Source organism: Dipodomys merriami, unplaced genomic scaffold (assembly GCF_024711535.1).
Source record: "Dipodomys merriami isolate MVZ:Mamm:240054 unplaced genomic scaffold, mDipMer1.0.p SCAF_4, whole genome shotgun sequence".
Taxonomy (NCBI): domain Eukaryota; kingdom Metazoa; phylum Chordata; class Mammalia; order Rodentia; family Heteromyidae; genus Dipodomys; species Dipodomys merriami.
Window position 1 is genome coordinate 50,794,139 of NW_027205603.1, and position 24,835 is coordinate 50,818,973.

Here is a 24,835-nt window from a genome sequence, read left to right on the forward strand (position 1 = left end):
AAACAAAGGAGGAGGTAACAATGCTGGATAGGAAATGTACTCATTACTCATGTAACTGTAACCCCTCTGTACAGTATTTTTACAATAAAAAACATATAAAAAAATGAAACAACCACAACATGAAGGAGAATGATGGGAGGGGTAAGGAAAAAGGAGGGAGGGAAGAAGGCCAGCAGGCACACAGGTCCACTGGTTCACAATTGAGGTGGTGGAAGCCGTTATAGGTGTGGCATAGTGGGAGGAGGTTATGCCTTGAAGGGGGTCGTGGAAGTTGCCTTAATGCTCTACTACATTCTTTGCACTCTGTTGCTGCTCTGCCACAAGCCCAGAGTAGCAGTGCCACCCAACCATGGATGAGAGCCTCTAAAATTGCACACCGAAATAAGCCTTATCCTTTTATAAATTATCATAGGTATTTTGTTAGAAAAACAAACACTTCCCGCAAACTATTGAAATTCTGGCTGGGAATATATTAAATCTATGTCAATTTAGTAAAAACTGACACGTGAGCAATATTGACTATTGCCAAGCACAAATATGTTACATTAAAACCTTTTAAACTTTTTTCAGGAATGTCTTACAGGGTTCTTTTTGGTGCCCAACTCTTGTATATCTTTCATTAAAATAGGTCCCTTCAGTATGTTTTTTATATACTGTAAATAGCATCTGCACTAAATACTATCTGATGTACTACTGTTTAGATAAACATAGCTGCATTAACCTTATCTCTAGTCATATTACTAATTCTTTTATAGATTAGATTCTTTAGTAGACTTTGGGTTAGTTTTCCTTTATTTTACTTTATGCCAGTCCTGGGGCTTGAACTCAGGGCCTGGGCACTGCCCCTGAGCTTCTTTTGCTCAAGGCTAGCATTGTATCACTTAAGTCACAATACCACTTCTGGCTTTTTGTATTTATGTGGTACTGATGAATCGAACCCAGGGCTTTATGAATGCAAGGCAAGCACTCTACCACTAAGCCACATTCCCAGCCCTGAGTTAAATTTTAGTTGTGCCAATCAACCCTTCTACTTTGTTTCCCTGACCTTTATTTAAGGTTAATGATATCCTTATAAGCAAACCCATAACTTACATCATAGGAATTTTAGTATATTTTCAAACACAGAATCATCAGATAGCTGAGGACGGTCAAAAGTGAAAGAGACTATGGAAAACAAACAATAACTCAGGAAATTGAGGAGACTGAAAGGGAAAATACAAGGAACAAGGTAAAATTAGAGACTGGGGACTGGGGGTGTGGCTCAAGTAAGTGGTAGACTGCCCTGTTTAACAAGATCAAGACTATGAGTTCAAGTCCCAGCACTGCCAAATAAAATATAACAAAATAAACACTGGAATATCAATGAAATAAATATCAGTGAACAAAAACAGGGTGTTTTAATAAGTTATTAGATGGCTTTGAAGATAAAGATATAAAAAGAAAGACTAAGTCTATCTTACTCAGAACAAGCATTTCAAATTATTGTTGGACAGTTCACTTGTCAAGTAATCTTTTTCAATATCTAAAGAAATTTCACAAAACATCCAAATTGTACTTACAATAAAAAGATATAAAAGCTACTTACAGGAAAAAATATAAAGTGTTAAACTAGGAAAACAACATGAAAACAGCAGAGTATACTTTCTATCACAAATGTTAAGTATCAATATTTTAAATGCATCACAAATGACTAAACACATTTTAGACCATTAGTTCTAATAATGTAAATATCAATAATGCTTTTAAAAAAAATTTATTTATGACAGACTTAATTAAAATAAATTGGAAAAATCCACCAGACTTAGTGTCAGAATTACAGTATGTTTCAAGTGTATGTAATTAACAGTACAAATTCGGTAACTGTAGTACCCAAATCTCAGTATCTTATATTTAATGTATTACATATACAATAAAATAGCCCCTTGAGAAGTATATGAGCACTTTTCAAATACAAGGCTTTATCCAATAGGCTCTTACATGCCTATATCCAAGTTTATCTGCTCATACATCAAAGGACAAACATTACCAAAATTAATCCTTTAAAATGTCTCTGAATTATTATAATTTTCTTTTGGGGCTTAATACACCAAGGCTATTAAACAATATAAAAAGGCAGCAGCAATGAAGTTAAATAAGGAGTATGGGAAGAAATCAAATAGCTCAATATTAGCAACAATATATTTGATAGCACAACAAATCTGTGTGACATTTTTACAATGTGACCACTGAATTTAGTACAATGTTATACTACTTCTAGCTAAGTAACTGATAAAAATACTTGATGAAATTCCTCTTCTTTAATAAGGGAATTTTACCCCGAAACACATCCTCTGGAAACATCCTAACTGCAGAAATGTCAATGATAAGCAACACTCTCTGATATATGAAATGCTATGTTAATAAGAAACAAAAAAAGGACAATGAGATAATTTTTCAAAACTTGAAGCAAAAATACATTAAGAGTAAGCTCATTACTTTATGTATTAATTAGAACTAGGAACTGCACCTTGAAAATCTTCAACTCAGGGCCTTTGCTTTTTGGCTCATGGCTGGTACTCTACCATTTGGTTAACTGGAGATGAGAGTCTAGCCAACTTTTTCTGCCCAGGCTGGCTCTGAAATGCCACCCTCAGGTCTCAGTGTCCTGAGTAGCTATGATTATAGATGTGAGGCACCGACTCCAGCTAAAATTTTCATTCTTAAGTGATTATTTTCGATAGACTATTTGACAGATACTGTGCTATATGTACAGTGATGAGTAAAACAAAGTTTTCTGCTAAAAAGCAAAAGTTTTATTAATCTAAGAAATATTTATTATATACTTACAAACTTAATTAAAATATGGCTTTTAGAAAAAAAAATTTCCCCAAAAAAGGTAACGTTCTAATAGAGTTCTTTTGTATATAAATAGTAACACAAAAGTTCAGAGAATCATATATACTTAGAAACACAAAATGTGAATTTGACTATTTCAATATATAGCAAAGGAATACATTTCCTGTATATTTTTTCCCCAAGCATACACTTAGAAGCAAAAACTTTTTACAATAAACGAATACTTATTCTAACACAGTAGAAAAAACATAGAAAAAGATTTGTTTTAAATTAGGACATCAAAGACAATCTAAATCAATCATATCATACATCTGGTTTTTTCTTTTTCTTTTTTTGTGATCTCAGGGTTGGAACTCAGGGCCTTGTGCATGCTAGGCAAGTGTTCCAGCTCTGAACTATATCCCAGTCCTGTGTCATCCACCGAGGACTGATATCAACGAGTCTGAACACAGGAACCATAACTGTAGTTGACTCTGAAGCCATGCTATTAATCTTCATCATCTCTTTGTAAAGGTACAACCTGAATCTCTTTGGCTATCCTTTCAGCTAACACTTTGCTATTTGCAGCAATTATTCTTCGTGACATCAAATCAAATGGTCCGCCTAAAATCAAATCAAATATGCAAAGCAGTTATATACAGTATAAACATAGTTTTGAAAAGAAAAACAATCATTATGGTCATTTATGGTCAAACATTTAACTATATTTGGTTTTCTTCAGAAGTCAGAAAATACCTGTCACATAATCCCAGTGTTTAAGCTTTGGTAGTATCCATCTGAGGTACTAAGCAGCTTTTTTCAGTAAATACCGAAGTGGTGCTCTCACACCAGGTGAGAGACATCATTTTCCTTTTTGCTTTTTCTTTTGTGCGCTCTGGTTATAAGCATCATCTGTCTCCTATCATGAGCCAAATGATTTCAGAGGCTGGGCCTTAAATGGTGTGGACCAGACATTTCCTATTCATGACAGATCTTTCCTGTAACCTCTCAGGAGTCCCAGATACATGTGAGAAAGCTTAGCAGTTTTTCATTGTTAGTCCTGAATTTTACCAGTAGCTCTTATTCTTCCCTATCTCCTAATGCTTGTTCTGATTCAGAGAAACTTTTAAACCTTGCTTTTGCTTTAGAAGTTGAAGCTATGTCAATTAAAAAAACAAACAAAAAAAAAAACCCAACACAACACAGAGAGACAAGTCTCACAGATAGGGAGAAAGCAATGCTTTACTCCCCAGTGACTTTACCGGTTACATCCATAAGGACTCCTCCAGCTTCAGTGACAATAATGCCAGCTCCTGCCATGTCCCAGCAGTGAATTCCCATTTCATAATATGCATCCGCCCCTCCAGTTGCCACCAGGCACATGTTAACAGCTGCTGTTCCAACACTCCGGATTCTAGCATGAAGAATAGGACCAGAAATAATAATCCTGAGAGTAAATAAAGTATTCCTCCTTAACTTCTGCTTATCTTCAGTTTGAGTTTTATGTCTATACAGTTTTCAAGGAAGGACGGGAGGCATGTTTCAAATGGTAAAACACTGCCTAGCAAATACAAAGTCTGAGTTCAAACTCTAGTACCAAAAAAGAAGGTTTTCACAAGTGTATTACAAAATTAGAATTACAGTCTGTTAATAAAAGTCTCATTCAAAAGAAAACAAAACGTGAATTATCTGGAACTTTAGGTAGGAAATGAAAAAACTTACCCATGAATGGGAATGGAGAAAAGCTTTTCCATGTTAGAGAGAACAATTCTTACAGTCTCTGGTGTTCTGGAAGAACCTAATTCTGTCACCAATAGTGATTTGGTTATATCTGAAGAGAAAATGTTTTAAATAATCACTAACTTTTATTAAGAATTGTGGGGGGAAATGATGTAATTCAGAACAAAATAACCCCTTTTTCTAGTTTATCAAATTTGTTTCTTTCTAAGCCTTAAACGTTAAAAACTGACAAACTAGCCAGCAGTCTAGCAGGTTGTGAGTTCAGCCGGGGCCACAAATTCTGTCTCAAAAACGAACGAAAAGTAATGAACTTATAATACTCAAGTAAAATTTTTATTTATTTGAGACACAGCTTCATGATATAGCCAAGGCTGGCCTTGAATTCAATGTGTCATATAGTCTGGTCCCAAACCTGTGATCTTATCTCAAGCTTCCAAATGCTGTGATTACACAAGTGCACCACCACACTTGGCCTTCAAGTGATTATTATTTTTAATTGATAAGCATGGTCTTAAAGTGATTATTTTTATAAGTATTAAATAGTCCAGCTTCTCAGAATATTACCCAAAAGGTGTACAACATAATCAGGCTGTCTGGGTGCATGATACTTTCAGTGGAAAATAAGCAAATATCAAGTATTTCAAATATAGAAGAAATGGAAGTGGAACTGTGGTTCAAGTGGTAGAGTACTAGCCTTGAGCAAAAAAGCTCAGAGACAGTACCCAGGGCCCTGAGTTCAGGCCCCAGGACCAGTACGCACGCATGCACGTGCATACACACACACACCAAAAACACATACGCATACAAATCAAAAACCAAAAACAAACTAAAAAAAGTAACAAATTAAATTAAATCAGGAGTTTATGCAGGTTTGGAATAAAACAAGTTAAAGTGGTAGGTCTCTGTCCTCTTATCTACTAAGCTGACAGACTGTCTAATACTTTCCATTCTCTCTCCAATACCATGACTGAAGTTCCTGACACCTTCAACAGTACCCATCAGCTGAGAAACACACTGACCAGCTGCTTGTCCCCAGCTCTTTGTAACAGTTGTGCTACTTTTAATTGCTACCTACACTATGAAACATGAAAAAATGATCATGCGAAGGCAGAGAATTGTCTCTATGAAAAGCGATCACATTTCTCCAGCTCTAAGATGTACATTTTTATGTCAGTATCTCGAAGTTATCCAGTCTTTGGAACCTTAAAGACATCAGTTTGGAGTCTTAAGAGTTCACTAAAAAAAGGAAATAAATCAAAAATTTGCTCTCAAGTCTTTAGTTAAGGAAAAAGTATGTCTAGGACTCCAAATTCAGACTGTTAGCAAGTTCCTGCTACATAAAAATAATCTGAAAGTACAAAATCAAAAGTGTTGGATGTGGTTTATGAAAGGTGACTCAAAACTTCAATAAGAACTTCAATCAAAACTTCATCACAAGGAAATAAAATGTCAGCCATCTAGGTCTCTCTCTCTCTCTCTCTCTCTCTCTCTCTCTCTCTCTCTCTCTCCTCACATACACACACACACACACACGCACATCTGGGTTCTGTATGTACAGGGTCCTTAGCCTCAACCCATCTCAGCTTGAAAACACTATGCCCCAAAATTGCACCTTATTGAACATCTGCAGACCTTTTCCTCCTTGTTATTATACTCTAAGCAATAAAGTATAACAACTATTTACATAACATTTCCATTGAGTGCACAGATGATTTAATAAATCATCCTGTATAGGGGTATATAGGTAGGTTCCATGCAAATACAGCAACAACTTCTCTAAGGTATTTAGTTCAGCAAATGTGGATTGCTGTATCAGCAAGGGATACTGAACCAATTTTCCACATATACTTTTCATATGCTTTATCTTTAATGCATTTCTTAATAATTAGTGTGGTGACGTAAAATCAGAACACGAAGAAGAAGCTGGAGTGCAGTGGCTATAACACTAAATGAGATATTCCATGAGAGTAGAAATATAGCTATGTATCTATAGTTTCCTCACTCCATCACTTAGTACAACACTGGGCCTGAAGTGTCTGCTCAGTTCTATTTCCCTGCTTCCAATACTACATTCCAAACTAAGGCCAACATATAAATGTAAAAAGCAAATGAACACAATTTATGACTCCATAGATTAATACTACAAAACCATACTGCACCAACGACTTACGGACAAACCTACCTTCTTGCTGCGAAACCTGTAGTTTTTGGCCATTACAAAAGGCACCTTTGCCTTTCCTGCCAGTATACATCTTATCTTCCACACAACTGTATACAACACCAAATTCCATCTGCAGAGGGAAAACAAGCTTCTTATAGCCAACCTGAGTACTTTTCTTCATTAAACAATACTTTTCAGACAAAGTAAGAAAATTGTGTACTAATACTATATTACTAATACTAATAATATTTAGAGAGCTATGACTCAAAATGTGAACCTCCAGCCTTAACAGAGAACATTTCACCTGATATCCTTCACTCTCCTCCCACACATCTAACCTGACAGTACCCAACTTGCCTCTCTTAGCCTAGGTTAGAGATAGCACATTCATGTTTTCTAAGATGACCATGTTCTCCTTTGTTGTAAGTCCTACTGCTGCATCCATCTTCTCTTAAGACTTCTCTTCTGGTACTTTTCCACCAATGTCTCCCTTTTCCCTACTGGTATGGTTTGAATGACTGACCCTTCTAAAATTCTTATTGAAATTTAACTGCCACAGTAATAGTATTGGGAAATGAGGCCTTTAAAAGGTTAATTAATTGGGCTATGAGGACTCTTCACCCTCAAAGGATGGGTTTACTGCCTAAAAACAACAACAAAAAAAACAGAGTTTTTGTCATGTAAAGATTCAGCTTTCTTTCCCTCTGGAAGACACAGCTTGCAAGGTGCCACTTGGAGATCAGCTTCACAACACAAGGAACTACAGCTGCCTTAAAGTCAAACATTTCTATTCATTATAAATTACCAAGTCTTAGGTATTCTGCTGAAGTAGCACAATGACACAACATTTCTTTCCCTTCTGTCAAGGAGTAGCCTAACTTGGCATCACCTCCTCTCCTATGAGTATGTTACAATTTGGGTTCTTCCCTGATCACTCACATTCTGCTGTAACTCCCAGGAAGAGTATCAATGAACAATGATCTCTTAGTGACAATGATTTAGAAGGAAACCATTGGCCACCATCAATACTTACATAGTACTTAATTTGATACTTCCATGTTTCTGACAGACTTGCTCAGTTGTGCCTCACTTAAGAATCCATCTCATTTCCTTGTCTAGCTCTTCATAGTTGAGTACCTTAGGATCTTTTTCCTCCTTCCACCATTGTTTTCATTTCTTTTTGTGCTCCAAAACTCTTACAAGTTGGTCCTTAACTACTGTAAGTAATTTTGGCTCCCATCAATCTCACCATCACAGGTAAAAAAAAACAGCACTTTGATCATTGGGCACTAGTGGCTCATACATGTAATCCTAGCTACTCAGGAGGCAGAAATCTAAAGATCATGGTTCAAAGACCAGGCAGAAAAGCCAGTGAGACTCTTTTCTCCCCTCCTCCTCTCCAAATAAAAGTTCAAACTCCAGGACCAGCCCAAAAAACAGAAAAAGAACTAGTGCTTTAGAACTAAGGTTGTAAAAACCTCAAAGAGGTGAAAAGTACTTCTTGAATTTTTTTTTTTTTTTTGAGTCCAGTCGTGGGGCCTGAACTCTGGGCCTGGGTGCTGTCCCTCAGCTCTTCAGCTCAAGGCTAGCGCTCTACCACTTGAGCCACAGCGCCACTTCTGGCTTTTTTTCTTTTTGCTTATGTGGTGCTGAGGACTCGAACCCAGGGCCTCAGGCATGCAAGGCAAGCGCTCTACCACTGAGCCACCTTCCCAGCCCCCTTCTTCAATGTTTTATTTTTATTTTTTACTGGTACTGGGCTTGGAACCCAGTGTGACATGGCTTACTTAGCAGGAACTCTACCGCTTGTGCTATGCCTCCCACTGTTTGTGCTTTATCCAACTCCTAAGACCTCTTCTATTAAGAGAATTGTTTATATTCTCTTCTGTCTTTCACATTTGTAATGGTTCCACTACATATTCTTTTCTTTTTGCAGGATACTGGGCTTTGAACTCAGTGTCTTCAGCTTGCTAATTTTTTTTTTCTAGTATTAGGTTTGAACTCAGTGCTTTGAGCTTGCTATACAATTGCTCTACCACTTGAGAGACACCCTCAACCCATCCATTACATTTCTTTACATGCTCACATATGTAACTGAGTTCAATGTCGATGGTAGCATACAGCCTAGAGCTAGTTATATGCTAAATGCTCATTAGCTCAGTTTGGATAGTCTCACTGATTAATATAATTTAATCAGTGAGCTTTCATTTGTACTAATTGTGTTTCACTTGTTTTCTTGGAGATTGAACTCTACTACTGAGTGAAACCCCCAGCCTTAATTTTGTGTTTATATTTTCAAAAATATAAACTGGCTGATCAGATATTTCACAAATTCCTTGAAGACAAGTATGTAGATGTTAGTAATCAACTTGGTTAGCAAGTGTAAGACCCTGATTCAATCTCCAGTGTTGAGGAAAAAAAAAAGATGCCCACGTGCTAGTGAACATCCTACACTACTTGGCCAGCCAAATAACCAAAGCAAGGTAATGTAACAGTTATGGATTTGAAGTTTTTGAGCTTTAGATATAAAAATTTGATTATGTTTAGGTTCCAAATAAATTCTGTACTTTCCAGCTATGTTCTCTCTGACACTTTTATATCTTTGACTGTCTCTCTTCACTGACAACTTACTAAAGCATTTCTAGCTCAAATCCCATCTTTTCCATGTTAACTTTTATTATTAATAAATGCTTGCTAGGCAAGTGTTTTATACCCCAGGCCTTTTATTAGTTATTTTTCCAGACCTGGTCTCATGCAAACTTCTTCTGGGCTGGCCTCAAACTACTATCTTTTAACCTACTTTGGGTTGGCTCTATTATGAATAATAGTGTGTACCATCACACACAGATGGTTTTTGAGACAGTCTTGCTAATTTTTGCTTGAGTTGACCTCTCTCTGCATTCCAAAAAGCTGGGATTATGGGTATGCACCACCATATCTAGCTCTCCTTGAACCATTTTAGGTCAGATCAACTCCTGTCATGGTTAACTCTACATATAGTAGAGAATGAGTTTTCCTTTTTACTGGTGATTATTTAATTATTTTTCTTGCAACTCTTGCTTCTAAGAAAACATGAAATTTCCTTCACTGGAAATACATCATGAAAATTATAACAGTATTTATTGTCTTCTATTTAAAATAATGCAGTTATGTAACTACAGAGACATCTGAAATTATTTGGGAGACTTGTTTCATCTTTGTCAGAAAACAACCAAGACATTTTATGAACCATACATTTACAACATACCTTTTTATTTACAACAAAGCCAATCGAAACAGCTACAAAAGGAAATCTTTAAAAAAAGAGAGACAAAACCCACAAATTTACCAAGACAGAACTTATTTTTAATAAAACTCATTTTCTCATAAGTGCTTATAAAATTTTCAGTCTCACCCTTCCTCCCTCCCAAAAGTAGGATGCAACAAAATATACAGTATTGCCAGGGGGCAGGAGATGGTACCCACCACTAACACATGTGCCCCTTAACAGATGCTTCTATAGCATGAAAAAGATCTGAGGATTTGTAAGAAACTGGAAACTACTGTCCCTTTCAGAAATACATCCATTGTAAGGGGAATAAATGCTAGGTAGATAAATTGCAATGCATGCCATTTTACTTCTTTTGAGTGTAAAACACTGAATATAATAAATCTGTAAAGATTTTTACATAAAATAAATTGATAAATTCTTAAAATTATCATTGTTGGTAGTTGAGATATAGAGATTGAGAGGATCTAATTCAAGGCTAACCTAGGCAGAAAAGTTAACAAGACTCCTTAACCTATAGCTGCGCATATCTATCCCAATCTACATGGGAGGCTGAGATTGGCCTGATATCCTAATGCCAGGTCAGTCTAGCCAGATATGTCTGTGAGACTCTGTCTCCACAGACATGGTAGCATGCACCTATGAAAGCCTAAAAGTAGGCAGATGGTGGCTCAGGCAGGAGCCAGGTCAGAAGTGAACCCTGTGCTAAAAACAGAAGCTAGTAAAAAACAGGGCTAGAGGCATGGCTCAGAGTTATCTTGCCAACCTCACAAGTACAAGGTCCTGTCAAACTCCCCAGCACAGCCAAAAAAAAAAAAAAAAAAACCCAAGCATGGTTATTCATGAAAAGACTTTTTATCCTCCTACAATCTGGACCTGTGATAAATAAGTTGGTGACTGTTGACTATTCCAACACCAAACTCATAACTTCACATGTGAAAGGTAAACTATTAAGAGTCAGTGATTTCTAGACTGCACAACAGTTTGAGCACAGAACTCATAATTTCTGACTCACAAGAGAACCATGATCAAAGATACAAAGCAGGTTCAAGCATAACTACTAAAAATTAAAACTTTGTAATATTTAACATTGGGTTTTCATTTAGCAAAAAAACAGGATCAAGCTACACATAACTATGTTTCAACAGATCACTAATAGCTTTCTACATTTAAGACACATTTTGTGGGTTAAAGATTGTATAACTTAGCTTTACAGGCCACAGTAAATATAAATGTAGTCCAGAAAGGGTAAGCAGCATGACGACTTTAAATTAACATTTCTAAACAATCCCACAAAACTAGGCATGCATTTTAACTCTCCCTGCAATTCCACCAGGCTTTCATCTAGTGAAAATACTGAGTTATAATAAACTTAGTCTGTGGTAGGCACTATACCAAGTTCTCACACAAATATACTAGTCAGGGAGTCCGATAAGAAACTATTTTATGGGGCAGGTGCTATTAAAATAGCCCTTTATAAAGATTAACTAATTGTTCAAAGTCCAACAGCCAATAAAAAGCCCCAGCAGACTCAATTCTGTAACTGTTGAACCTAAAACCCAAGCCCTTCCTACCAGTTTTCTTTCTTGTACTGAGTTCGTTCTATAGACAACACTCTAATAGTGATATTTTAATTTACTAATCTCAAAGCATTACTGCTGCTCTTTTACATTTTTATGTGATGAACTTTGTGTCTTAGGTCAAGTCCATAACAGTATTCTCTCTCATCTTTCCTCCATACCTGATCAAAGATCTGCATAACATATTTAATTCTATTATGTTTTATGCACATTTTCTTAGAATAAAGAAGCATCAAAAGCACACTATTGTCTAAACTTATACTTCCCTGAACAGAGCTCTCCAAAGGCCCATCCAGTTGATTCACAAGCAGTAATTCTGTCAAACATCTAAAAGCATACCTGTGTACAAAGTTAGTTGTGCCATCAATTGGGTCAATGATCCAAGTGGGGTTGTCGGTTAAGACACTTTTTTCCCCAGCTGCCACAGATTCTTCACCAATGAAACTAAAAGAAGCACAAAATCTCTAAATTGCTTCTGACAATTTTCAAGGTACAATACTTCCTTATACTTTCCTATAAAACATAGACAAAGTCTACAATTTTTGTTGCTGCTTCCTGCAAAAACTGATTAAAAATGGCTTTATTTTCCCCACAGCACAGATATGAACAACGTAACAGAATTCAAAATTCAAAATGGGAACAGGAGCATTAAGTAATGCCACACACATGTACACAATTTTGTCTAAACTTATACTTCCCTGAGCAGAGCTCTCCACAGGCCTATCCAGATGCATCTGAAAAGGGCATTGGTTATAAGAGAAATGATCAAGAAAATATAATTCTAGGTAAAACCACAAATTTTCTAATATTCTTCCTTTCAAGATGTAGTTCCTCATGGACCCTGGTGAGCTCAGCAAATTGTCTTGTTTCTAAGCAACAAAATAAAGAGGCTTTGACAGTGTACGGTTTTAGAGACCAGTTCACCAAATGGCCTGGTGTTTTCGATGTTGACACTGCAGCTTGGGGAGACTACCAGCAAACAACCCACAAGCAACTGAAGTCTGCCAACCATCACAGAAATAAATGAATCCTTCAGCTCTAGTTGAGCCTTGACATGACTGAAGCCCTGAACAATACTTTGGCTAAAACCTCATATTCCTAATTCCAGTAAAACTGAAGTAATAAAAGTTCGTTGACAGAGCTCTAAGCTTTTAGGAAAAATCTGCTTTGCAGTAATAGATAACCAATACAGAGAATATTAAATAAGTAATGGAAATGCAAATCACCTACAACAAAATTGCTGTGTATATGGTATCTGAGCTTACTGGCTTTTCTATTTTCCTAGTCTTATTTTGTATTTTACATTATTCACCACTGAACCATCCTAATTATAATTTTTTGTGGTTTTATTTTCCATCTTTTTCTCTTAGTTATGTCTTTTTAGCTTTCTATCTAGCCATAGTTTTAAATATTTTTATTTCTCAATAACTAAAAAACTGGCAATGGCCAATGGCTGACTAGAAAGTATTGAATGACAGAGAAAAGACTTTTAAATACAATAACAATACTTTTCTATTTTTTTTTCTTTTTGGTCTAGCTATGTAACCCAGGTCTGAATTAACCTTCCTATTTTCCTGCCTCTATCTCCTAAATGCTGGAATTAGAGATATGTCCAACCAACCCCTGCTGATGACAATGTTTCTGTTAAATTTCTGTGCCTATGAGAGCATAATATTTAAGATTTTCTGTCAGATTCACTAAAGCTACTACTTCTTTACCATACAAAGACAGCAGCAAAACAGAACATAACTGAGTTTTCTAATCATGTCTACCAAACATTCCTTTTTTTTTTTTTTTTTTTTTTAATGGTACTAGGGCTTGAAGTTTTCTCAGCTAGTACTTTACCACTACAGCCATGGCTTTTTTAACTTAATTTTTGAAAACATTATTGAGGATTGAACTCAGGCCTCTTACAAGGTAGTCAAGTTTTCTGACTACATGAGCCATACCTCGAGCCCTTTTGTACTTTGTTCTGAGATAGCATCGTGCCAACTTTGTAGAGATTAGCCTGTACTTTGCCATCCTCCAATAGGTTTGAGTTCTTCCCTCGCATGGTCTTGATCTGAGCTTTCTAATACGCTCACAATAAATTCAAATTGTATAGGTTTGGTGCCTAATACACTGACCTAGAGTTCATCTTATCCCTGGAAATGGATATAAAAAATACCTATGAGATGGGTATTTTTCCTTTATAGAAGACAGAAGCATTTTTTCAACTTTTTGATCCGTAGCAGTTACCAAATCAGCTGGAGAACTTTTAATCATAACATTCATTTCATGTTTTAGAGCTTCACAAATCACCTAAAAAGATAATTTTTGGGGGGTGGGGGGAGGAGGTAAACAAATAGAAAAGGCATAAGTAATTTTAAATCAAACAAAAAGAATAATACAAATGGCTTAAAATATTCAATCTGTCTTATATGATATGCTTAAAATTTTCTTGCAAAACTCTCCCTATAATAAGACATTTAGTGCTTATGATCTTCTGGGCACAAATTATATAATCCTATATTCTATTTTAGATCCATAGCTGTCATTAGAGTTTAATATAAAGTTGAAATAAGGAGCTTGGGTGCACAGTTCAGTTATAAAAGTGGTTGCCTAGGGGCTGGGAAGGTGGCTCAGTGGTAGAGCGCTTGCCTTGCATGCCAGAGGCCCTGGGTTCGATTCCTCAGCACCACATAAGCAAAAAAATAAAAATAAAACATTCTTGATTGAGTCCTTAAGCTGCTTTAAAAAAAAAAAAAAAAAAGTGGTTGCCTAGCATATGTGAGGCACTAGGATCTACTCCCCAGTATCAAAATGATAATAAAAATAAATAAAAACAAAGGGATTTTCACTGTATTTAAAATGGCACTATCTACACCTACCACATTATAGCCAAGGAAATTTTAGTTCATACCTCTCCAGCTTGTCTTGCCAGGGTTACTGCAAAGTCCATGCATTCTTGCCAAGGATCAGCCATCTTCTGAATCTATTTCATATTTTTAAGTACAAGGTATTTACAGATTCATCAAAATGTTTATTACAGAATAGTCAGTTCACAAAAGCATCTCAATTATCAACAGACTTTTACTCCAGGAATCACCCTTTCCCTAATACAGAGTTCAATTCTTTCCTGTACTCCTGATTTTCTTGGTGACCTAGTAAAAAATCATTTTGCACCTAATACCTTACTTCTATTATAAAACATTCTGTAACAGAAAAATTCTATAAAAATGTCACCCAAGATGTCCATACCAAGACAAGTAGTATTTTAAACATAGGTGTATTGCTGAGTGGAGAACAAAGTGTAGATAGGAGAAAGAACCCTGGACATTTTATTTTTTTTATTTTTTTTTATTTTTTTTGTGAACATACTAACCCTGGACATTTTAAAATAAAGGAAACTTCCATTTAAAAAGGGCAAAAGAGCATGTACAAATTATTTAATGCTTAGTACATGTGATTTTTTTTTAGTACATGTGATTTTTTAAAGTAAATTTGTAAAGATGAAAAATTTCAGACTGAAAGATAAGAAATAATTTACATACTGTATAAACAGATGACAGTCCAAATTTTAAAATTCTGATTTTCAAGTCCATTTATCTCTCTATATAATATTCTGAGGAAAAAAATTTGAAGTATAAAAACAGAATAAGAAAGCAAAGATGAAATTTACTTCCTGAATTTCAAAGAGGGGAAAAATACAACATAGTTTTGTGCTCTTCCTCTGCCTCGTCAGAACTTTCCATTAACTTCTGAAGCCTCACTGCTGGTTTGACCACACTCCAGTCTGTGCCCAGCACAGGGAAACAAATGAAGCTGTCATGCTCTGAAAACTGACATTTTTCATAAAGCAACCTAATTCTTTATCCTATACACTTCCAATAACTGACATTTTTGTCTTATAGAATATTAAGAAATCCTGATCTTATTGCTCACAAGATCAGGGGAGAGGGCAAAGGATGAATGAAGTGAATTTCTGCTGGGGCTTTTCTTTCTCCTTGGTAGTTTTTGTTATTATTATTGTTGTTTCTTTAAACTGTTTAGTCTAGTGTGAAACTTGGGATCCTCCTACCTAACCAACCAAGTGCTTGGATTACAAGTGTGTACCAGCATGCTGGGCACTTTCTCTTCTTGAAATAAGCATTTAAACAAATTTTAACAGGAGGCTACTCTTCATAAATCTTCGGTGCTCTTCCAGAAGTTTCCAAAGTTTTTCCATTTCTGCTTCTACTCTTTTTCACTCTCAAGTAGTGTTCTTAGATTGTGTTTGCTTTCTTACTAGATGCTTTGCTTAAGCTACCTACTCTCTACTTTCTGAGAGTACAATACAAACTCCTACTATTTCATCAAGGCCCATTTCAGAAGCTCTCCATTTCTAGAGACCTTCTAGCCAGAAGCTGTTTATCACTCAAAAAGTATTTGCTGATACTTATTACATGCTAGACACAGCACTACCATGTGGAAAACTGAATTAGTTAAAAAAAAAAAAGAAAGAAAAAAAAAAAAGGAAACAAACACACACACACACACACACACACACACACACACACACACACACACACACACACACACACACAGAAAAAAAAACACTTTATATAAAAAAAAAAATGTAGTAAAGGCTAAAAAGCAGCGAGAAGCATTGTGACCAGAGCTATGACCAGACCTACGTACTGGATGTTTCTCTGAGGATATGATTAAATTACATTGCAAAGAATAAGTAAAAAGTCATTAACCAAATTGCAGAACTAAAGAAAAAGAGGAACTTAAAAGACCCAAGCAGGACACCTCAGAGAATGAGAAATGGAAAGGGATAAGGCTAGAGAAGATACTGAGGCCAATATTTTAAAGGCCTAAGGGCCTTCTTGCTAGGCAAGTGTGTTCCTAAGCCCTAGAGGTAAGACTTTGATTTGAGAACAATGGGGAGTCATTTTATTGTGGCTATAGAATGGAAGAACAAAAATTAGAAAATTTAGATTTGGTATGCAGAAGTTCACAGAGACCCAATGGGTGACTTAAACCTAGAGGGTGAGGAGGGGGGAAGCTTAGGCAGAGAGATTGAGAATATTAGGGAGTAAAGTAGGGAAACTTGGTAGCAAATCAGACTTGAGGCAAGAGAATGAGTTCGTTGATGCCCACATCCCTCACTTTGGCACTGGCAAGGATAATGACCATACCTTCTGAAAAAGGGAGGAACAAAGGGGTAAAGTTTGGATAGAAGAAGATCAAGAGCAGGCAGTTTTGTGAAATCAAAATAAAATGTCAATTAGACAACTGAATATATATTGATTCCAAGCTTGGAGACAGGTATTCCTGCTGATATAAATATGTAAGCATATTTAAATAGGTAGCAATGGAGTCTGAATGTGAATGACTCCTGGAAGAACATTATCATTTTTATGACACTCAGTAATGCCTTCCTTACGGTTTAGTCATTTGTGTGAATGCTTTATCTTCTCAACCAGTGAGAGGGTATTTGTTTTTGTGAAACAAAAACAAAGGGAAATTCTTAGCTGTTACAAGTATGACAGGCCTAGAAGAGGAAAAGGATTAAGAAAACTAATCAGCTTCCCCGCATCCCCCCGCCCCCCCCCTGCACCCCAAGGTGTGAAACCAACAAAAAGACTGTTTAAAGATACTCTAGGCCCCAGGGGCATTGTTTTTCAACTAGTGCTTAGCTTTGCTGCTGGTGGTTTTCGTAAACTTACTCCGGGACCTGGTCCTTTTCCTGTCTAGTATAGCTCTTAAATGGCTCAATAAATGCTTTTATTTCGGGACATTTTGTTTTCTCTCTTTAACTGCGGCCATATCCTTTTCACCTGCACTTCTCCCCAACGGTAAGTATCGCTGACTTTTCCAGCCGGTCTCCCTCCACACCGACCGGCCTTCGGATGGGGGCCGCGGGGCCGCTGCAGTCCTCACCCGCCCCGACGGCGCGGGCCCAGGGCTCAGCCCGGCCTCTCCGACCCCGGTGAAGGCAGACGGGGCAATTCCACGGAGACCGCCGCAGGATGCTGCAGGCTGGTGGGTGAAACCGCTGGTTTCTGGAGTCGCAGGGCAGGGAGAGGGCACCCAACCGCGGCCCCGGCCTCGGCTCTGGCCTTGCGCCGCCCACCGCGCCCACCCGCGCCGCCCAGGCCTCCGCGCCCAACCTGCGCGCCCGAGGGCCGCAGGAATGAGGGAGGAAAATGGTTCTCACCTCGGGTTCGAGGGTTCGGATCCTGCTCGCTCGCTCGCTCGCAAGCTCGGTCAGTTGCCGGCGGTAAGTGAGGATTCGCTCTTCCGGAGGTAACGGGACGCCGGGACAGGAAGTCCCGCCTCCACAAAGGTCTTCCCTCGAGGGGCGCGGCTATGGGGCGTGGCTCTATTGGGCATGGTCACGCCCCCTTCGCTGGAGTTCCGCCTCGGGGCGTGCGTTGCAGCCTGGCTCCTTTTGCTGGCCAGACCTGGGGCATGACACCTTCTCTAGTTCTTCTAACTTCCTTTCTCCCGCTGGCCTTTTCTTCTTTAAGAATCACCTTTTTTTATTTTGCTGACGACTTCTTTTGTCTTCCATCCGTTCATGTTTTCCCAGTTCCCTTTCTTCCTTCTATTCTCTTACTTCTGTCCTTGTCTTTGACAGAACATAATATTGGGGCTGTGGTTCCAGTTGAGCAGCTCTTAGTTGCTAATCCTATTCTAGGTAAATATAGATTTAAAAAAATTACTGGTTACCAGAAACTACTGTCTATTCTCAATAATTCATTTAGATGCCATTTATTGAAGACTAAAATGTACTTCGGGCAGTTGTACTTGGCATGTGCAAGGCAAGCACCTGACCATTAAGCAGGATCCCCAACACTGGTTTTTTGGGGTTTTTTTGTTCCTTTGTTTGCTTTTTTGAGACAAAATCCCACTATGTAGCTCAGGCTGGGTTGAAACTCCTGATCTTCCTCCTTTCTCTCCAAAGTGCTGGGATTACAGGTTTTACACCTTCACACCAGACAATTGCTGTATTTTTATTTGCAGTGTTTAACTGAAACGTTGCAACAGTTCCATACAGGTGTGATTCTCTTTATATAAATGAAGAAATGATAACCTAGAGAGATGATGTTAAGTGGTTTGTCCCCAGATCACATAACAGGAGCAGAGAGTGGCATACCCTGACTTCAAAGTACACAGGCAGGAAAGACACAGGCTGCAACAGATTGCATCCCATTTAGTACAAGTCTATTGTCCTTAAAACAATTCCTTCTCTCCCAATGCCAAAAGCATTGCACACTTGTCCTAGCCACAACAGGATCAGAAAGTAGGTTGAGTCTTTGCTTCTAAGTGATTGTTTCCACAATTCAATCAGGAGACAAATGTTATTGCCAATGTAAAACATATTCCAAACATGAATGGTGCTGGGTTTGCATGTCATACTCAGATAATCCTAATTACTCAAGAGGCTGAGAAACAAAGGATCTTAGTTTGAATACAGTCAGCAGAAAAGTATGAAATTTGATTTCCAAAATAACCAGCAAAACTTGGGCTGTATGCATGGCTCAAATGGCAAAACTCCTGCCATAAGCAAGAAAGCCTTGAGACCTTAAGTTTAAGCCCTGGTATGGCACAAACAACAACAAAAACAAAACAAAACATGAAAGCTCCAAAACAACAATAAAAAATGATTGGTGTGAACAGTGGACTCAATTCTTTTTCTTCTGAAGAATGATGACTCAAGAATGATTTGGAAGCATTCCCTTATCAAATGATACTTTTGGTTTCTTCATTTCTTATTTTTAAAAAGTCTCAGTAAGCTGGATGCCTGTGGCTCACACCTGTAACCCTAGCTACTCAGGAGGCTGAGATCTGAGGATCGTGGTTCAAGGCCAGCCTGGGCAGGAAAGTCCATGAGACTCTTATCACCAATAAACTACTCAGAAAACTAGAAGTGGCGCTGTGGCTTACATAGCAGAGCGTTAGCCTTGAGCTGAAGAGCTGAGGGACAGTGCCCAGGCCCAGAGTTCAAGCCCCATGACTGATGAAAAAAAAAAAAACCCTCGGGAACTAATTTTTTTCTTTTTGGTCAGTCATGAGACCTGAGCTCTGGGCCTGGGCTCTGGCCCTCAGCTCTTCAGCTCAAGGTTAGCCCTCTACCACATGAGCCACAGTACCACTTCCATTTTTTTCTGTGTATGTGGTGCTAAGGAATGGAACCCAGGGCCTCATGCATGCAAGGCAAGCACTCTACCACTGAGCCACCTTCCCAGCTCCAGGAACTAATTTTTTGGTTCTTCATTGTCAATCACAATAAAATTAATGTCTTGACAAGTATTGATTTGTAACTAAGTGAAAATTTCCAGACATTTACAGAAACATTTTAAGAGACATCTTTGAACTTTTTATAAGAGAAAATGGTCCACTGATTTGGCAAACTGCTAAAATCAGTTTAAGTGATTTCAAATAAGGAAAGGTCTCACATATTTTACTCCTTTACTTAAAAATAAAATTAAAATAAAACCATTGTAAGCTCCCTATATCAAAAGTCTAGTTTATTTATTGATTAATTTTTAAGAAGCTGAGGCTGCTACTTAACAATTATTCTCAAGTAATTCTTTTTTTTTTTTTTTCAGTCCAAAGTGAAGACTCTGCTTCTAAGTGCTCTTTAGAGTGAAGTGGGGAATGAGCGTAGTGAGTCTGGTGTTTAAATTTCATTGCAGCCATTGCAAACAGATGTACTCAGTTCACCATAGTGTTCAACTTGCTGAGAGAGAAGTAACAAAGCAAAACAACAGCAACCACTCCACTCCGAAACTCATGCTCAAATCTTTGAAGTCTGTCAAAGTCCTTTAAAAGTTAACTATTAAATAAGATTTAAAATATTCAAGCTTACATATACAATATGCACCTGTTCAAAGATGAAGCCTACATATTATCTCCAAAGAGTCTGTGTTTTAATGACATAAGTTAGAGTTGCAAATATTGATTAAGGCTTCTCACATGCCCCTAGTGAGAAGTCCAGGTATAAGAACAGATACCAGCCCAGCACTTGATGGCTCACTCCTATAATCCTAGCTACTCAGGAGGCTGAGATCTGAGGATCATGCTTCTAAGCCAGACCAGGCAGACAAGTCCAAGAAACTCTTATTTCCAATTAACTACTAAAAATTGACTGAAGTGGGGCTGTGACTCAAGTGGTAGAGCACCAGCCTTGAAGGAAAAAATCTGAAGGACAATACTCACTCCTTGAGTTCAAGCCCATATACTAACACAAAGAGAAAGAGAGAGAGAGAGAGAGAGAGAAAGAGAGAGAGAGAGAGAGAGAGAGAGAGAGAGAGAGAGAGAGAGAGAGAGAGAGAGAGAGAGAGAGAGAGACTACCACAAGAGTTACAATAGTACATGTTAAAAGTTATTCTGGCCAGGTGCTGATGGCTCATGCCACTGTTTTTAAGCTTCTTCATTTTATCCATACATGCTGTCCCTGAAATCAGGTCCTATGACATCAAATGAGATGCTAGTTTTATGCCAGAATCAGACTTACAGTTGGTAATGATATTAAACCTTAGCTACTCAGGAGGCTGAGATCTGAGGTTTGCAGTTCAAAGTTCCATCCCAGGAAAAAAGTTTGGGAGGTCACCACTTAACCAGCAAAAAGCTAGCACTGGAGCTGTGGCTCAAGTTCCAGCCCAGCCTTGAGTGAAAAAAGCCAAGTGAGGGCACAAAGCCTTGAGTTTAAGGCCAGCCTTAGACCATGATCCATCTACCTCCCAAATAGTTGGGAATACAGCTGGCCTGATATTTCCTATTCTTGATAGCTACATTTTCTGTGGAGAATAGACTGGGCTTGGATATTAAAAGTTTCCCATGAAAATGTCAGGTTATTTATTTTTTTCAGTGTTGAGGATTGAATCCCCAGCTTCAAGTATGCCAGGCAAACACTCTATCATTGAGCCACAATCCCTACCCAAATAGTGATATAAATATCTTCATTTTGGTCCTACTTAGTGCTTCAAGATCTATTTGAATAAGCACATAGCACAGAAGAAATGTTGTGGTAGATCTTGCAGAGAATGCAATTCTCATGCTCAAGGATTTACAGCAAATAAGAATAAAACAGGAAGAGAGATAGCTGTAAAACAAGACAGGTCAGTTTACACAAACAAAAGCATATTTGTGAGATCCTAAATCATCTGCTTGGTTGGAGCAAGGTCTTGTTAAAAAGAAATAAGAGCAGCTAGGCCCAGTGACACACCCCTGTAACAACAACACTTGAGAGGTGGGGGCGGGACCTCACAGGCCAGTCTGGGCTACATAGGAAGACTGTGTTAAAAAAAAAAAAAAGTTGGAGGCTAAAGTAGAAAACTAGATTCCTTGATCAAGGTCAGAGAGAAGAGAATGAAAGTGTCCCACTAAGGAATAGAAGACAAAAAGTCTTCCTTGAAGGATAGATAAGACAAAAATCAGATTTCTTGATTAATTTGACAGGGATTAGAAAGGTAGGCTAGGAAAGAAGCAATACAAAAGGGGGGGGGAGGAGGAGGAGGAGGAGGAGGAGGAGGAGGAGGAGGAGGAGGAGGAGGAGGAGGAGGAGAAGGAGGAGGAGGAGGAGGAGGAGGAGAAGGAGGAGGAGGAGGCTGGGAAAGACAGTATTATAGGAAATTTGGGGTATAATTAAGTTACTAAAATAAAAAGAGAAAAGAAGAGAGAACTGCTCCAGGGTAATGGGGGGTGGGGAGTAGACAGCAAGATGTGTGTATAGCTATGAAAGCAGAGGTACTTCATGTAGGTTAAGACATAATGCTTCTGACCAACTAATGAGAGTGCTAAATAGGAATTTCTTTACTCATTCACTGAGTGAGCATTTGCCAAGTGTCTACTAGCAAACATCCCTTCCTTAAATACTTAACATATGTTAAAATTACTACCTATTTTTATATGTTTTCTCATTTAACAGATCAAGATCAAGTATCCTATTTACATCCTACTCTATAAAATGTTCTCCAATTAATACAGTTAAAAGGTATCTCCTTCTGAACTCATTTTACTCTGGGTGCTTTAGCATGTATGATCTACTCTCATATGAAAATTTTAACCAGATCGTAAGTGGCTTTGAGATCACGTATTATTTCATATTTTAATTTTTAAATGTTATTATCTGTAAGTGATTTAAAAGGGGATTCAATTCAATATGTCAGTTTTTGAGTACAATGCATTTTACTCAATGTCATCTTCCACGATACCTCATCTAGAGAGGGATTCAAGTAACTGTGCTTTAAATTTTAGACTGAGGGAAAATTTTGATTTTCTATGACAAAGATACCTCTTTTCTTAGCCCTGTAGATCAGAAGGATGAGTAACATTTCACAGCCAGAACACATGGCTATAGTAAAAGGAGCCACAGAAGCAAAGTTTGCCTCGGGCTGTGAAAAAGAGAACTGTATAATGGCAAGGGCTAGGAAGCTATTTTGCATTCCACTTTCAAAGGCAACAGTCTTACAGACAGGAAGGGGCAGCATGCACAAGTTAGAGAAGGAATACCCAAGCAACAAGCCTAAGGCAGGAACTAAAAGACCCAAAAGAAGCACTTCTAGGTGAGCTGATTTTAGCAGCACAGATCCCATCTGGAAAGTCAAGCAAATCCCTATCAACATTAAAAGAAAACTCAGTGGTCGGATGATTCTCTCTAAAAGATTTGCTTTTGCAGGTGCCCTCCTCTTGATGATTATTCCCACCGATACTGGTATAAGTATGAACAGAAGTGTTGACACAATTTTGAAGACAGGAATATGAAATATACCTGATAAACCTAGTAGCCTACTGTATATATAAGAATTGATAGGCATCATTATCAGGGCCATTGATGTTGATGTGCAAGTCATCAAAATGGCCACAGTGACATCTCCCTCTAGAAGCAGAGCAAAGAGATAACCACCACCCCCTCCTGGGCATGTACAGGTCATAATAAACCCAAAAGCTTGTGCCTCAGGCAATGCCAAAATCTGAGACAAAAGAAAGCCACAAAATGGCATAAGAAAAAACTGTGTAACTGCCCCTATAATTACTGGTAAAGGTCTCCGCCATACTGACTGAAGCACCTGGAATTCAATCTTGCAACCAAAAGCACACTTATTTAACAGGATCATGGGTAGAATCAGCATTAGGATATTTCTATTAACATGCACCGGAGCCTGGACAGATCTCTCTTTGCTCAGTTTCTGCACTTTGACTCTGACATTCTTTATTTCTTCAATTAGTCTTTTTTGCCTACCTTCAGAGTCCCAGAGTTGAAGGGTCAGATTTGTCTCTCCTTCTTGATGTATCAGTAGGTTTATGGTAAAGTTTGTAACATCCGATGTCATCTTGGTCACATTCACCACTTGGAGCACTTTGGGGTCTTGTAATTTCACAAAAAGGTAGCTGGAGTTAGGTTGTTTATCTTTATAATTTGATCTGATGATGACTGTTTCTTCAGTCTTTTCAAAAAAAAGTATCTCCATCTTTATATCCAGAAAACTGAGAAATGACTTCTTGGCTTCTCCCAGACTCACAAACAAAAAGAAGATCATGAAAAATATTCTAGTCATTTTGAATGCTCAAATAAATGGTGAATGTACGAGATTGTTTGGGTTTTTCCCCCCCTTACTGACTCTGTAAAGCTGTTAAGTGACTATTGTCGGTTCAAGGTCCAGTAGGAGGGGCTGCTGTACTTTTCAAACGAATACAAAACTATCTAGAGTGACATAACTTGTTTAACCTGTAGCTGAAACAAAAGTTATGCCATTTAACAGGTTCAATTCCTCACCAACAGAGCCTAGTCTTTTTCTTCCTGCTAATGAAAAACAGCCCATTTACCTGAACTTAAAATGTTGGTGGTGTTTTTTGTTGTTGTTGGGTTTTTTTGTTGTTTTCTTTGCCAGTGCTGGGGCTTTAACTCAGGGCTTGGGCCCTGTCCCTCGGCTTTTTTTGCTCAAGGCTAGCACTCTACCACTTGAGGTACAGCACCACTTCTGCCTTTTTCTGTTTATGTATTACTGAGGAATTTAACCCAGGGTCTCATGCATGCTAGGCTAGCGCTCTACCACTAAGCCACATTCCCAGGCTTGGTGGTTGTTTTGTATTGTTTTTGATAGGGTCTACAGTGTGGCCAAGATTGGTCTAGAATTCACAATACTCCTGCCTCAGCCTTTCAAGTAGAGGGATTAGTGGCATGCAGCACCTAACTGCCTAGTGTCTTTTTTGTTTTGTTGATCATGGGGCTTGAACTCCAGGTCTGGGTGCTGTCCCTGAGCTCTTTTGCTGGACTCGTACTTTACCACTAGAGGT

At 38.0% G+C, this 24,835-nt stretch overlaps 2 protein-coding genes across 2 annotated transcripts; both read right to left on the reverse strand.

Moving 5' to 3' along the window:
- Positions 1 to 1,737: 1,737 nt before the first annotated feature.
- On the reverse strand, positions 1,738 to 19,428 carry Impa1 (inositol monophosphatase 1). Its single transcript, XM_069990984.1, has 9 exons — positions 17,748 to 19,428; positions 14,466 to 14,537; positions 13,731 to 13,864; positions 11,903 to 12,007; positions 9,963 to 10,008; positions 6,737 to 6,845; positions 4,537 to 4,645; positions 4,077 to 4,228; positions 1,738 to 3,438 (listed from the first exon to the last, which is right to left on the reverse strand). Exons 2-9 carry the CDS (start codon positions 14,526 to 14,528, stop codon positions 3,323 to 3,325), a joined length of 834 nt encoding a protein of 277 aa, XP_069847085.1. The 5' UTR covers positions 14,529 to 14,537; positions 17,748 to 19,428; the 3' UTR covers positions 1,738 to 3,322.
- Positions 19,429 to 22,107: 2,679 nt separating this feature from the next.
- Positions 22,108 to 24,134, reverse strand: Slc10a5 (solute carrier family 10 member 5). The gene has a single exon (XM_069990982.1). The coding sequence runs from the start codon at positions 24,094 to 24,096 to the stop codon at positions 22,792 to 22,794; it is 1,305 nt and encodes a 434-aa protein (XP_069847083.1). The 5' UTR covers positions 24,097 to 24,134; the 3' UTR covers positions 22,108 to 22,791.
- Between the last annotated feature and the right edge of the window lie 701 nt (positions 24,135 to 24,835).

Bases quoted from the DNA above. Each gene is read 5' to 3' on its own strand.
- Impa1 (XM_069990984.1), bottom strand. From the start codon at position 14,528: ATGGCTGATCCTTGGCAAGAATGCATGGACTTTGCAGTAACCCTGGCA. The intron at 12,008-13,730 runs GTATTTTTTATA...TGCTTCTTTTAG, and splicing joins GAAAAATACCCATCTCATAG to TTTCATTGGTGAAGAATCTG. The intron at 4,646-6,736 runs GTAGGTTTGTCC...TTTTCTCTTCAG, and splicing joins ACAGGTTTCGCAGCAAGAAG to ATATAACCAAATCACTATTG.
- Slc10a5 (XM_069990982.1), bottom strand. From the start codon at position 24,096: ATGACTAGAATATTTTTCATGATCTTCTTTTTGTTTGTGAGTCTGGGA.